General features: G+C 58.5%; 2 protein-coding genes across 2 annotated transcripts; both read right to left on the bottom strand.

Moving 5' to 3' along the window:
• On the bottom strand, window positions 1-2,735 carry LOC131503440 (testis-specific Y-encoded protein 1-like). The gene is made up of 5 exons (XM_058714912.1): window positions 2,049-2,735; window positions 743-820; window positions 475-586; window positions 192-337; window positions 1-86 (listed from the first exon to the last, which is right to left on the bottom strand). Exons 1-5 carry the CDS (start codon window positions 2,733-2,735, stop codon window positions 15-17), a joined length of 1,095 nt encoding a protein of 364 aa, XP_058570895.1. The 3' UTR covers window positions 1-14.
• Window positions 2,736-8,927: 6,192 nt separating this feature from the next.
• On the bottom strand, window positions 8,928-12,178 carry LOC131503458 (testis-specific Y-encoded protein 3-like). The gene is made up of 7 exons (XM_058714927.1): window positions 11,888-12,178; window positions 11,075-11,353; window positions 10,305-10,382; window positions 10,049-10,160; window positions 9,813-9,956; window positions 9,633-9,719; window positions 8,928-9,108 (listed from the first exon to the last, which is right to left on the bottom strand). The coding sequence occupies exons 1-7, from the start codon at window positions 12,176-12,178 to the stop codon at window positions 9,080-9,082; spliced, it is 1,020 nt and encodes a 339-aa protein (XP_058570910.1). The 3' UTR covers window positions 8,928-9,079.
• Between the last annotated feature and the right edge of the window lie 1,794 nt (window positions 12,179-13,972).

Here is a 13,972-nt window from a genome sequence, read left to right as displayed (position 1 = left end):
GTGCGCACGTCAGATCACTGTCTTCTGGTCCCTTCCTCCCTCAGGTAGTACTGCAGGGGATTGGGCCACAGGTCCTCGATGATGATCTGGAAGGGGACACAGGCCGGCACCACATTGGGCATAGCCCATTCTCCTCTCTGGCCGGGGGCCACCCACATTCCCACTGCTGACGAAGGCCTCAGGGGCCCCACCTCGGCAATCCTGTTCGCCCCTGGGCAGCTGTGCTCACACAGCCAGTTGAACAAGTTAAGGCTGGTGGGGTCATGCCTGCGACTGGGAGCTCCACGTTCATAATCCCAGAACCACTGGACTGGAGTGGAATGCGATGCCCTGTAGCCTGCAGGAAGAGAGGATTTGAGGAGCAACCTGATGGCCTCCTCCCCACCCACCTCCCCCTCCCCGTCGCCCTCCCGCATGCCCCTGATTCATGCTCCTCACCCCCTGCCCCGCACCATCATGGGACCCACACCCTACCAGCAAAGCTAAGCTGATACTCCTTAATGATCACTGGGTTCCGGAAGTACGGGTTGGCCCCAAAGAAAAACATCACTCTGCAGCGGTACTTGGGATGGCCCACTTCTTCCACCTGCCGTGAGCAATGGGACAGGAGGGGGCAAGTGTCCTCCCTCGGGCTCCCGAGCTACTTGCCTGGCTGTGAGGGTGAGCACCTTTGCCTCACCCTCTCCCGCCCAAATCCCACACCCGACGGGACGGCCCCCAGCCACAGCCTCCCCGGTCTGACCTCCAAGTCGACCACGTAGCTGAGCACGTCTTTGTCCTGGGCACCCATCATGGCCGACAACTGGGGGTGATTCAGAATCTGTGCTGTGTCAAGGAGCTGTGCCTTCAGATGCTGTGGAAACAGACACACACCCCCTCCAAACCTCCCAGGCTAAGAGCAAAGGACGGGATCATGGCATTTGCAGAAACACCAGGAAACACTAGTCCCCACACTCCTCAGCCTCTGCAAATGCATCAGACCCCATCGACACTGGGCAGTCCGTTGGCTTCCTGTACCTCCCACGCTGTCTGCACACAGCAGGGAGAGACTCCACTGCCTGCACTCCTCACAGTTCCTTCCTATATCTGACCTGTGTGGGCTGCCAGCAGCCCATCATAGCTTGGGATGTCGGCCTGTGCACTGACCCCTCCTCACGGCTGGGTTTCTTGGCATATTCCCGTGAAGACCTAGGTTGTCACCAGCCTTCTGAGTGCAGATGGAAGAACATGGCTTACAGGAACCCGACTGCCCACTTACGATGCAAGCGGAGGGTGTGGGAGGGAGAAAGAGATCAAGAAGCACGGACGAGGAGGGCCGAGGAGGGAAAAGAAATAGACACAGTGACACAGCCAGTCCGGAGAGAAAGACATGGGTGGGACCCAGCCGGAGCCTGAGGACAGAGAGGGAAGCAGCGGTGGACATACCAGGAGAGAATCCTGTGTGTGTGTGTGTGTGTGTGTGTGTGTGTGTGTGTGTGTGTGTGTGTGTATGTCAGGGTCTGTGCAGGCAGCTTGTACCCCGTTCGGAGTGGGTCTGAGTCGTCCTACTGTCTGGCAAAGGGGCGTGGCGTGCTTCCACTAAAGGCCATGAGTGTGTGTCTGAAAAGCTCTCCTTTGACGGAACTGCTAAGAAACCGTGCACAGCCTGTGAATGTGAAGGTGGGTGTGCGGCCTGTGTAACTCTCCCATTTTGCAGCGAAATATTTCCTTGCTTTATCTGCTCTGAGTGAAGGCTGCTTTGTGCTACCCTAGCTCTGGTAGCATGGGGACACATGACTCGCGTCCGCAAATAATGTTTGAGAGCAGCCTGCAGGCCAATGTTGGCGGAGACCAAGAGGAAGCAGCTCCAAGTCCCCGGGTCCCCCCGTGCCCAACAACCGCCCCTGTGCAAGGCCTTACACTGGATCCCAGACCACACCAACCCAGGGCCAGGGACCATTCCCCAGCTCTCCTCCCTCGGGGCCATCGCCCTGAGGCACCCTGCTCTCAGTGCCCAGCCCTCCTGCACAACAGCCCCCGCCATCACCCACCAGCACAAGGAAGGATACCGCCTGGGCCCAGAAGCCAGGGATGTGCTTGATGACGGCCCTTCTGTGATCCAGGTGAGAAATCCGCCTCCGAAGAATCCTGCGCTTCAGCCGCCGTAAGGCCCTGGAATCCTGGGCATTCCCAGCGCTGATCTCCAGCTGAAGACGCTCCAGCACTGCCAGTGGGTCCTGGGCTGAGGCAGGACGCAGCGCTGCCTCTCGCTGCTGCAGCTCCTGTGAGAGCGGGGGCCCCTCCTCCGCCTCTGCATCTGCCTCGCGCTTCTCCTCTTGCTCCTGAATCTCCTCCTGCTGCTGTCTCTCAACTTCCACCTCCTCCTCCTCGTGCATGTCCTCTGCTTCTGGCTTGGCTTCCTCAGAATTCTCCTCTCCAGCCACCTCTTCCTCGGTCGCCCCCCCGCCGTCCTCTTCCTCCTCCCCGATCACCACCTCAGCCGCCACCATTCCGTCATCCAATATCAGCACCAATTCCTCCGCTGGGCTTGCCACCTGTATCTCACACCCGGCCTGGGCTTCCTGCACACGATGGGCGCTTGCCGCCCCTGAACCTGGGGACTGCGGCCAACCCACGCCCTCCAGCGCCCCTGCACTCCCGCGGGTCCGGGACTCTCGACCTTTCTCATCCGGGACGATCAGGGTCCAGGGTCGACGGGAATCGCTGCTTTTTCCGGACCGCGACACGCTGGCCATGACTCTCCGCCCCGGCCCCAGTGTAGCTAGGGCAGCCTCAGGACAAGGACAGGGAAATGGCAGCCGGTGGGGGGAGCCTTGGCCGCAAGACCTTTAGCTCCCTGCTGCCTCCCGCCTCAGCCCGCCCAAGTTGGGCGCAGGCGCACAGGCTCTGGGATTTGAGGACTCCGCATTGGCTGTGGCTGCTGTGGAGGAGGGGCCGAGACAGAGGCAGTGAAGAGTGGGCGCATGCGGCCTGGGGCGAAGTGGTTCCAGGGCAGGTCAGGCCCGCTGGCCAGCTTCGCGGAACAATGAGTTGCAAGACAGCAAGACAGGGTGCTGGTGGCCAGCAAGCGCGCGCCAGCGGCCGGTCCGGGCTCTGGAGCAAGTGCCCAGCCACCAGCGTGAGCCCCGTTTTGCCGCATGTCCTCTTCAGCGCTGTCACCTTCCAGGCCTGACTTGCGAGGTCCCCGGTATCACACAATCTGTGGTCGCTTGTACACCCTTTCCCCAGAGGCCTCAGTACGGGCACCAGAGCATTCAGCACAGGAACGTCCACGCCGTGAGCCACTGCATGCTCCGTCCCTTGCCCCTTCTTCATGAAGCTGGGGCAAGGCCTGGAGAAGTCCTTAGGTGTCGCGCCTACTGGGGCCACATGGCCGTCCGCACGGTTTCTCCTCCCTGGCCGTCAGGCTGAGGGCAGCGGTAAGGTGGGTGCCCACCCAGAACCGGTGACACCCACCCTAGATCCACCCCAGTGCCGTGTCCCTGCCAGAAAGCAGCTCAGTAGACCTCACTGCACTGCAAATCAGAGCAAAGAACAACCCCAGAGCCCCATCTGCCACTGGTGCCCTACTGATCTCCGTGCAGAGGGCCAGGGAGGTGGGGTAGTAGGATTTAGCAGTTTGCTCCGGTCCGGAAATCTAACCTTCCACTAAAAGAAGGACGACTCCAACCAAGCAGGGCACTTAGGGGGCCCTTCACCGAGTATTGCAAACTTGTCTGTGTCTGTCTCTGAGAAAGCCCCGTGCCTGCTTTCACTAGTACACACGATAGCAGACGAGTTCCCTTCACATTTCCCAGGCGCCAACGAGAATTCTGAAGAAGCATGCACCCAGACACAGAAGGTCCACTGAGAGAGACAGCGAGAAAGAGACACACAGAGAGAGGGAGCTATAGAGGGAGAGAGAGAGACACGTGCAAGCAGATGAAGGAAGGACGAGTGGAGGGGAAGACCGGCCTGGAGAGGGAGAGTCCCAGGGAGATTGGCGGGACTGACAGGGAGGAGGAGCAAGACAAGAAGAGACAGAGGGGCACCTATTACAAGGAAGACCGGCGGAGACAGGGGGAGGCAGTAGTGATGGAGAGGAGGGAGACGAAGACAAAGAGAGCTGGAAGGAAAGTGGGAGGGAGGGACAGGAAGAAGACAAGGGAGGGGGAGGCAAGGAGAGGGTAGGAGGAAGGAGAGCAGGGGCAGCCGAGGCAGAGACAGGTGGGCTGACTCTGAAGACAGGGCAACTGCAGTGTGCAGTTTCACCTGGTGAAATTCACCTGTGCAATTTGCACAGAGACGAATGCTGTACAGTGGTCAGCCCTCAGCACAAAAGGCACCACTCCGACCTGGACCTTAAGGGCAGTCTGAAACGAACCCTGAACTAGAAGGAAGCTAGTTCTAGCTTCCTAGACTGAGGAATGACTGAGGTCATTCGGGGTGAGGAAGAGGGCACCGCAGGGAAGAACACCAGGACCCGATCCCCACAGGGCTGCTGGAAGCCCTGTAGTTACCAGCAGGAGACAGGAAACGGGACTGCCGGAAAGACACAGCAGAGATTTAGGCACAGCACGTGCGGGAAGAAATCACGTCCCAAAGCTCAGCAAACTCAAGCAAAGGCAGAGGCTGCACATGCATGAATGTCAATGCTGTCTGAGTGGAACCAACGAGGTTCTCACAGATGCCCAGGAAATGTGCTCAACTCTGAGAACCCTCGCCTCTGGCAAGCTTCTCATCCAAAGCGACTCATCACGGAGAAAGGGTGCACCGTGAGCAAAAGAGCCAAGGTCTCCTTCGGATCCCCGGACGCAGACAGGTGATCCGCCCAGTACTGTCAAGCCAATGGATGGTTATAAAGCTTACCTTCCACCACAGTGATGGAGGAAACTGGCACCCGAGGGGAGGACAATGAGTGAGAACCGCATCCCAGGCTGTAGGCTAAGGACAGACCATCAAGCTGTATTGGAAGGTCATGAGACCGTGACTCAAATGTCTGTACAGACACAGAGCGTCTGCAGAAGCACGAGGGCTGGATAGTTGTAAGCAGGTGGCGGGATTTCTAAGTCTGCGCTGCCTGTATGATACGAAAGGCTAACACGTGCAAGCAGAGCTATGCCCGTGTGATGCGGATCAGCCTCCTGAGGCGGTACTTTGTACCCTGTGGAGGACCTGGGACACGCATGCAGGCGGGCTCCTTGTGCACCTCTGCCACCAAGCACATAGGTGGGAAACGTAGGGCCAAAGGGCTCGCCGCCGGGCTTAGTGTGGCTCACCCTTGGGCGGGTGCATTGAGCATCGGTGCAGAAAGCACGGGGCTCACTGAAAGAGGCCAGCCCCTGACAGAAGCACAGTGGTGGTGAGCCCTGCCTGATGGATTCCTGAGGAGACTAAAGGAGTTAAAGGCATGCAGTCCACCAGAGAGCAGAGTGGTGTTAATCAGGGGAGGGTGCGATGAGGAGGTGTCGGGCCTCGGGTGTGAAGATGCAGTCCTGCCGTGTGCATGAGTTCTGGAGATCTAACTTGCACAGGGCAGCCATAAGCAATGCTTCACCGCCTCGTCAGATTTCTCAGAGGCAAGGGCTCTCACCACAAACAAAGAGGGGTCGCTGAGAAATGTCCCGGTGAAGGTGGCTGGACGGAGCGCTTGCACGTGAAGGATACGGGCACATCCGTCACTGCCCGTTGTGTCCCTCACTCACGCACTAGTCCTGGGGGACTAAGCTGAGCTCAGAACCCAGCAGTCACAGGGGTCAGCCTCGTTCCCGCAAACATGAATCAGACTCCCAGGTAGGACGTAATGGACAAATTAGGGACCAGAACACACAGGAGGCACACGGAAACGAGACACACACTGGCAGGGGAAAGTCTCTCCCAGCCAGGAACATGCCACATGGCAAAAGAGTAAGTGGGAAAACGTTGCTGGACCGCTTTACACAATTTACGCGTGCATGTGCAAGGTGCAGGCCAGTGACGTTTGAGCCCCTCAGGTGCAAAGGGTTTGAAAACAGAGGGACAGAAAATAGAGGTGTGACTGCATGCTCACAGCAAGGCAGCTGCATTTGGGGACATGAACTGGCTGGCAGTGAGTGCATGGCCAATCCTCTGACGAAGGTCCTCCAGGCACGGAAGGATTTCTGGCTCCTGGAACACATAACAGAATGCGCAGAAGCCCCTCCACCTGACAGCAGGACAGCAATTGGATCTGTCAGTGGAAGAAAGGGTTTGAATTCAGAGGGAAACACACTCAAGCGCAGAAGCATACATCAAAGTCAAGAGAGGCCACCAGAGCCACAGCTGACACAAGACACAGGTGTGCAGAGACGAAGGCGGTTACACGGGTACAGCTGTGCCCACTTAGGCCAGGCAAGGAGGCATCACCAGAGAGGTGTCGGCACAGGCAAAGCCAGGAAAAGACACAAACACGCCAGGGCTCACTCAGGGAGACAGAGGAGCACAGGCAAAGCAAGAAATTTCCTGTGCATAGAGGACAACATGACGATACCGACAGACCAATGAGAGACACGTGTGGTTCAGGAACATGGAAGTCAGAAGGCTCCTGAATTGCTGAGGGTGTCCTCTCTCAAGGGACAGCACTCTGGAGCCCACACACGCTGATGTTGGGGTGCAAGAGGCCGCTGGGCAGCAGATACAGTTGTGCACGCGGTTTAGCAGCTCCTGGACCCTAGGGGTCCCCAGGGATTGCTGCGCATAAGGGAGGAAATCCGGGGCTGCCGTGTGTGCAGCATGAGGGCTGTAATCCCTCGGACACAGAGCACCGAGGCCTCTGACCACGGACCTCAAGTGTCCACACTTGAGGATTTGGCTCTGGGGGCCGTGAGTGCAACCACACCCACACCTTGTCCGTACCTTGTCTTTGGGACAGGCCGGGCGGAAACGTCACCCTGGCCCCTAAGGAGGTATTGGCTGGAGATATTAACGTGTGGGGGACCCTGTGTTCACCTGTCCCGTAAAGTGTTCCTGCTCGGCAAGACCTATCAAGTAACGGCCTGCTTGTGCAGAAAGATGCCCCAAGGGGCCCAGCCTCATGACCACTGAGGCCGTATTCCCACTGCAGAATCATGGGCCATACTTTCTTTGGATGTTCACACCCAAAGACTCGGGTCAGCACAGGGAGCTTTTCCTGAGTACCCTGACATTTACACATCAAGCAGCTGAGAAGACGTGCTTCTCCAGCCAGTGTGCAGACAGCAGCGAGAGAAAGACCTGCCTTCCCTTCTAGAGAGTGCGACAGCCTCCGCCCTGGAAGAGGTGAGGCTTGGTTGCACAGATCCTCAACTCCACAGCCTGGTGACATGCTGCTGACCATGTTGTCTGCATACTGAGAGGGACAAGAGGCCTCCATGCATTGGGACTGCCCTCGCCTTCTCTGGAATAGAGCCACTGCAGAGAAGGCTCTTGTACTGCAGAGCTGTGCAGTGGGGATCCTGGGGGGCTCGGGCAGCTTGGGAGACAGGAATATTAGTGTCGGGATGTCACTCTCAGGCACGCTGTGCTGGGGGCCGTGTTACTTGGGGATACAGAAGAGCCTGCGATGGACAAGGCTGAACTCTGTCTACTGCACTGCTAGCACGGTGGAGCTTTTGCCCCATCCCTAGCACAGACATCTCTGGCAAGCAGCCATCTGCTCTGTAAGGAGTACCCCCGCACTCACGTCGTCGCAGGTGAGGCTCGTCCCAGTCCTTTCTAAGCTCCAGGCCTGCCCGGCACCTCTGCACAGAATGCTAAGGCCTCACAAGTCCATCGTTCCCTATGTGGCTGAGGCAGCCTTTGTCCTGGCACTCAGGCAAAGGAACACAGGCTGCCTGGGACGACGCGACCTCCCTGAGCGCCTGCTGGTGTTTGCACTTGGGAGTCTTTTCACAAGTCTCACATGGCGTGTTGGACACAGGGCTTAAGCCTGTGGACACAGAGGAAGAACATCACCCGACTCATCACGGCTGATGATGAGAGGGCAGAGGGCACACGAGAGAGGATGGCATGTTCGTGCCCTGTAAGAGCTCCACCTCCCCGCGACCCTCCCCTCTGTTGGCTTGCAATCTGGGACACCCATTCGTAACCAGAGGTCTTTTCAGAAACAGCGAAGTTCACACAAGGGCATCAGTACTAGGACTCCTTCAGGAGTCGTGTGTGTGTGTGTGTGTGTGTGTGTGTGTGTGTGTGTGTGTGTGTGAATAAGTGAAGCGGTGTTTGGGAGGCTCAGCTTCAGGAAGTGGAACCAGAAAAGTTGGCTGTGATTTTGGAGTTGCGTGAGACTGTAGTGGGCTGTTTTCTCTGCAGCGTGTACGTTGTCCCTGTCAACTGTGCCTGAAGCAGAACTTCATCGGTCTTACCCACCCACTCTCCCTCTGGTCCCTCGGTTCCTTCCCCTGGACACCAATCTTACAACCTGCTCACAATCCCTCAAATATGTATGGCTGGTCCTGAGATCCTGACCTTGTCCCCAAGACAGTCTGCATTGGGAGACGTCTGAAAACCAGAGGGTAATCAACCCTGGGAATTCCTCCCTGTGTGGCGGTTCAGTCAACATGACTGAGGGTGTCCCCATGCGGGATTCTGGGGGCACCATCATGGACATGCCCAAACCCTGAATATTGGACCTCCCTGGCCTGTGCTGGCGTCTCCATTTCCTTGAATTTCCTCCTTTTCACAGGAAAGATAGGAACCTGGGCACTGGCCTTTCTCTCAGGTTTGTGCCCTGGCCTCCCTCACTCAAGTCCCCATTGCTTCAATCTTACTGACCTCACATGCAATCCCAATGTGTGACCCATCCCTACGGACAATGTCCTACGTCCCGCCCTTCCTTGCAACTCCAATGTGCAGGCACAGAACACTTACACCCCTGGACAGCCGCATGTATACATGGACACGCCCCAGAGCGTACCTGAGAGGAAGACACACAAATCGCTTCATGATATTTATCTCCCATTCTATATTTCTTCAAATGTATTGGACCCCCGCCCTGCGCCACGTGTCACCACCACCCTTGTCCTCATTTCGTGGGCAGGAGAATCTTGTGGACCATCGGTGAGCATCGGAAGGGTTTCCACTGGGGTCGATGAAGTGCGATGCTCCTTCATACTCTTCTCAAGATCGTGCATATCCCTGGGATATATGGGTACACACAGACACACACACACACACACACACACACACACACACACACACACACACACACACACACAGGACAGGTGAGAGTCTGATCTTGGCCCTGATTAAGGTTGCTTGAATGTTTCCAAACGGAAAGTAGAATGGGAGGGTGTGATAAGCTGTGCCAAAGCTGACAAGGGGCTCCCGAAGCCAGACAACATGTGGGATGGTGGTAGGAGGCCTGACGGTGGGGTTCATGGTCCGGGAATGACAGTTGTCACCGTGCTATCTGATGAGCCAGCTTTGGTTGTCCCGCTTTGCTCATTCTTTTTGTCTAGCCCCCTTCCCACCTTCAGGCTCCCCAAAGGGAAAAGGCTCTTTGACACGTTACTTCTTAAGACTCCCCGTCTCAGGCCGATGCCCTTTTGACCTGGTGTCACCTCCTGTGCCACTGTGAGTCTCGGTGCCTCCATGCAGAAGAGAATTGTGCCACGGACCCCACGGCACACATTTCAGTGCCCACACCCTTGGCTGCTCACCTCTTTCCCTCTCAGTTCTCTCTCCTGGGGCCTCCTTCATCTTGAAATACGGCAGGGGATTGGGCCAAAGATCCTCTATGATTATCTGGTAGGGGAGACAGGCCAGGCCTCAGGTAGCTATCCCACGCAGTGGGGGAACCCATGAAAATCACCTCCCTTCCTTGTTACAGGGCCCCCCCTCAGCAATCCTGCTAGAGCCGGCAAAGCTGTGGTCAGAGAACCAGTTGAAGAAGTTGAGGCTGCTGTTGTCATGCCTGCGTCTGTAGGCCTCCTGTCTGTACCTTGGGTGCCACTGGATGGGACTGGAATGAGACGCCCTATACCCTGCAGGAAGACGAGTATGTGAGACGGCGCCAGAGAACCAGTCACATTCAACCCTCCACCCACTGCCGCCCATGCAGTCAGGGGACACTTACCAGCAAGGCCTAGGACATACTCCTTCGTAACGACTTCATTCTGGAAGTAGGAGTTCTTGACAAAAAACAGCAGGATCTTCCGGCATTCCCTGGGAAACTTGTGTTCCTCCACCTGCCGTGGTACAGTGGGGCAGAAATGTGAAATCTTCTTCCAGGACACCCTCCCTCCCCTGAGGAAGGAACACGTCACTTCTCCCCACCACCTCCCCTCCCCACACGGCCAGCCCCCCACACCACCTCCCACTCCCAGGCCGACCTTCAAATTGGTCCTGTGGCGAAGCATGCTTTCATCGGGCTTACTAATCAGGGCTGACATCTGAGGGTGGTTCACAAACTGCTGCAGGTCAAAGAGCCTTCAGGTGCTGGGCATGAGAGAGCTCGAAGCAGAGAACACGTGTGGACAGCATCCAGGCGTCCTCCCCCCGGGACTGACGTCCTCCCCCAGGGTCTCAAGCCCTCCCCACAGGCTGCGTCCAGGCCCACGGGGTGTCAGGATCGCGCAGGGCTCTGCTAGACACGCACAGGAGGCTGTGCATGCCCAGACGCCCGCAACCACGCCTAGCCTTGTGTGCTCATGAGGACACTGAGGACGCTTACTTCCACACAGCCAGACAGCACACATCCGGTCTCGCGCCGACCAGTGGGCATTCACATCGCCTTCCCCGCAGCAAGATGCTTAGCGGGACCCAGAAACGTGCCCCCACGCGGCTTTGTGTGGGAAGAAGCCCCCGGTCATTTCCCCGTCCTGGCCTGGACCTCCACCGCCACTCCCCACTCTCCCAGCGCTGTTTCCGTGCCAGGTGCGACGTAAAGCACACATGCCTCCCCCACCCCGGCACTGCCCTCCTCCCACACTCATTGCAGAGCCAGGACCGCCGGATGGGATCACGTTTGCACGTTCCCGGCCACTGGAGCGCGGCTTAGCTCCAGTCCCTGTCCTGGGTTCCTCTAAATGTCACCTCCCTTTCCTTCCTCTTGCGCAAGCCCAGCCCCCTCTGGACCCTCCACCAGCAGCAGGAAGGATACAGCCTTGGCCCAGAAACCACGGATGCCCTGGATAAGGGCACTTCTCTGTTCCAGATGACGCTGCCGCCTCTGCCACATCCTGAGTTGGAGTGGAGCGTGCTCCCGGCTGGCTTGTTTATTCACCGGCTGTAGCTCTATCTGAAGGGCCTCCAGAGCCTCCAGTGGGGAAGGGCAAGGACGGAGGCCTGACTCTACCCGCTCCTTCTTCTGCTGCTTCACCTGCAGCTCCTGGGCTTCTTCCACCCATCGGCCTTCCTGCTCACTCGGCTTCTGTTCCTCCTCCTCCTCCCGCTCCTCCTTGTCCTCCTTTCCCTCCTCCTCCTCCTCGCCCTGCTGCTGCTCCTCCAGCGCTCCCTTCTCCTGCTCCTCTTCCTCCTCCGTTTGCAATTCTGCTCTCCCTTGGATGGCTCCCACGCCTTCCCTTCCTCCTCCTGCTCCTCCTCCTGGTCCCCTTCCCCTGCCACTGCCGCCGCCGATGCCTCCACCGCCACGGCCGCGCCCGCTTGTACACCCTGGTGCTCCTGCTCCTCCCCTTTCATTTCCGCCAACTCCTCCTCCTTCCGCTCTTCCTCCTTCTGCTTGGGCTTCTGCTGCTCGTCCTCCTTCTAATCTTTGACTCCTGCTGCCTCTCCCCCTCTTCCTCCTCCTCCTCCTTCTGCTCTTCTGTTCCTGCTGCTCCCCCTCGTCCTTCAGGTCCTTCTCCTCGTGAACTTGGACCTTGTCCTTCCCCTGCTCCTGCTCCTCGTCCTCCTCCCCCTTCTTCCTCTGGTCATGCCCCTCTTCCCCACGCGTGTCCTCTTCCGCGGCCGGCACCTCAACCTCCTCCTCCACCAGGCCCCACAGCGCCTCCACCGCCATTATGTCATGCACCAGCGGCACCGATATCTCGCTGGGGCCGCCCACCTGCCTCTCGGGTCGGGCCTGGCCTTCCTGCACAGGCTGTTCGCTTGTGGCCTGCAAGCCTTCGGCCTGCGGCACCTCCGGCGCTGCCGGAGGCCCAGTGTCCCCACGGGCCCTCGTCTCTCGACCGCCCCCTTCCCGGTCGAAGGCGGCATGGGGCCTCCGGGCGTCCCCAGTGTTTCGGAAACACGAGTCGCGCAACATGCGGCCCCGGCCCGAGACACCAACTGTGGCTCCTACCGGCGACGAAGCGGGACGTGAAAGCACGGCCCCCCTCCCCAGACCCAGTCAGTGGAGCCCTGAGGGCAATGGCTGGCAACTCGCTCCCCCTTCCTCCCAGAGCCCAAACGTCGAGGGGGCGCATGCGCATGGTGCTGTACCCAGGATGCCTCGGCGGTGGCTATCGCCATGCCGATGCTGCCTCGGAGGCCTTTGTGGTGAGAGGTGTGCGCCTGCGGCTTTGAGGCTGAGGGAGCTCCAAGCCACGCCCAGGCTGCTTCACTGCCTTCGGGACCAATCATAGGGACGGTGGCGTGCGTGGCTTCGGCGGTCCCGCCCCTAGGTCACCAGGAAACTGGGGCGCGTCTGTTGCATAGGCAGGAAGGCTGTGGGCCCCGTGCGGGGCAACTCCTCCGGGGGGCTTGCAGCCGGCCCTCTGTGCGCTCTGGGTGCCCTGTTTGGCTTCTGGCCATGCGAAAGCGACCTTTGCATTCCACGCTGCGCTGGGCACGCGGCTGTCTATACACACGGGTAAAGGGGGACCTCCACGCTTTTCCCATGTACACCGCCACCGTTGTTCATTGTGCCCCTAGTCTGACAAATCCACTCAGCGGTCACCTTGGCTGTCCGGGAGACGCATTTCAGCTGTGCGCCTGCTGTCTGTGCACCCTGGTTTTCCATCTGCTCAGCCTCCTTTGCATATTCTCTACGTCCATCTTTGCTCCCAGAAGACATGTATGTCATGACAGCAGTCTAGCAGTGCACCGGCTAGGGAAGGTCGGTGACCAGAGGTGTGTGACGTGGAGAGGACGCCACACTAGGGGAGGCTGCGTATCACGCGCGCCGCTCTTGCCGTTTGTCCCCGTTGCCTGGAACGTGACACGCTGGCAAGCACACACCCCCCTCTCACGATCGGCTGCCCATTCCTCCCGTGTGTGGCAGTGCACAGGAAAGACCCGTGCCCGTGAGCCCTGGGATTCCTGGAGCTTGCGTCTGCCCCACAGACAGCGGTCCCCTTCCTCCCACAGTGGTCGGCCATCTTCTCACAGGGACCCTCCCCAGGCCTTCGTTGGCCATATGTCTGTTCATCCTGCTCCCATTTCCTTTACCACTCACTTAGGCGGCAGGCTGCCATGAGCGTGGGCGCTGACTCAAAACACTGTCCCCCTGTGCCACAGACAGCATGATTTCAAGGGTCTCCGAGAGGTTTCAGGGGGTTGGGGGATGTAGTGTTGGGACCCAAGTGAGGGACACGCCCCACGGTCTACACGAAGCCACATGACCACTTTGGGGAAGCAATAAGCTGCAGACGGTGTGCAGTGAGGGCAATGATGTGGTCTCCCTCCCTGTCAGGGCAGTGGTGATGTGGACTCCCTGCCGGTCTATGTCAGACAGCACCAGCTACACATACACACACACACACACACACACACACACACACCACACAGAGCCACTGCACGATTGGAGGCTTGAGATGCATTGCCTGGCCAGGCACCACACTCATGCATTGCCTTTTCCCTTTGGTGGAGTGCAGTGTTCCCCTACCTCTTTATGGGACCAGGAGGCTGCCCCGCAGGCGGGGGATTCTAGGATTTCCAAATTCGTGTGCCGGGCCCTCTGGCCAACATGTTGCTTCCGTGACACAGAAGAGGTTCCTCCAGACTCATTGGGCTATGTCACGATACATACGGGGTACAGAAATGCTCCAGGGTGGCTGTGATATATGAGGCAGCACACCACCGCTTCAGGTGACAGCAATGCATAGACACGCAGGTGGAT

Source organism: Neofelis nebulosa, chromosome Y, assembly GCF_028018385.1.
Source record: "Neofelis nebulosa isolate mNeoNeb1 chromosome Y, mNeoNeb1.pri, whole genome shotgun sequence".
Taxonomy (NCBI): domain Eukaryota; kingdom Metazoa; phylum Chordata; class Mammalia; order Carnivora; family Felidae; genus Neofelis; species Neofelis nebulosa.
This window is presented reverse-complemented; position numbering and strand designations above follow the sequence as displayed.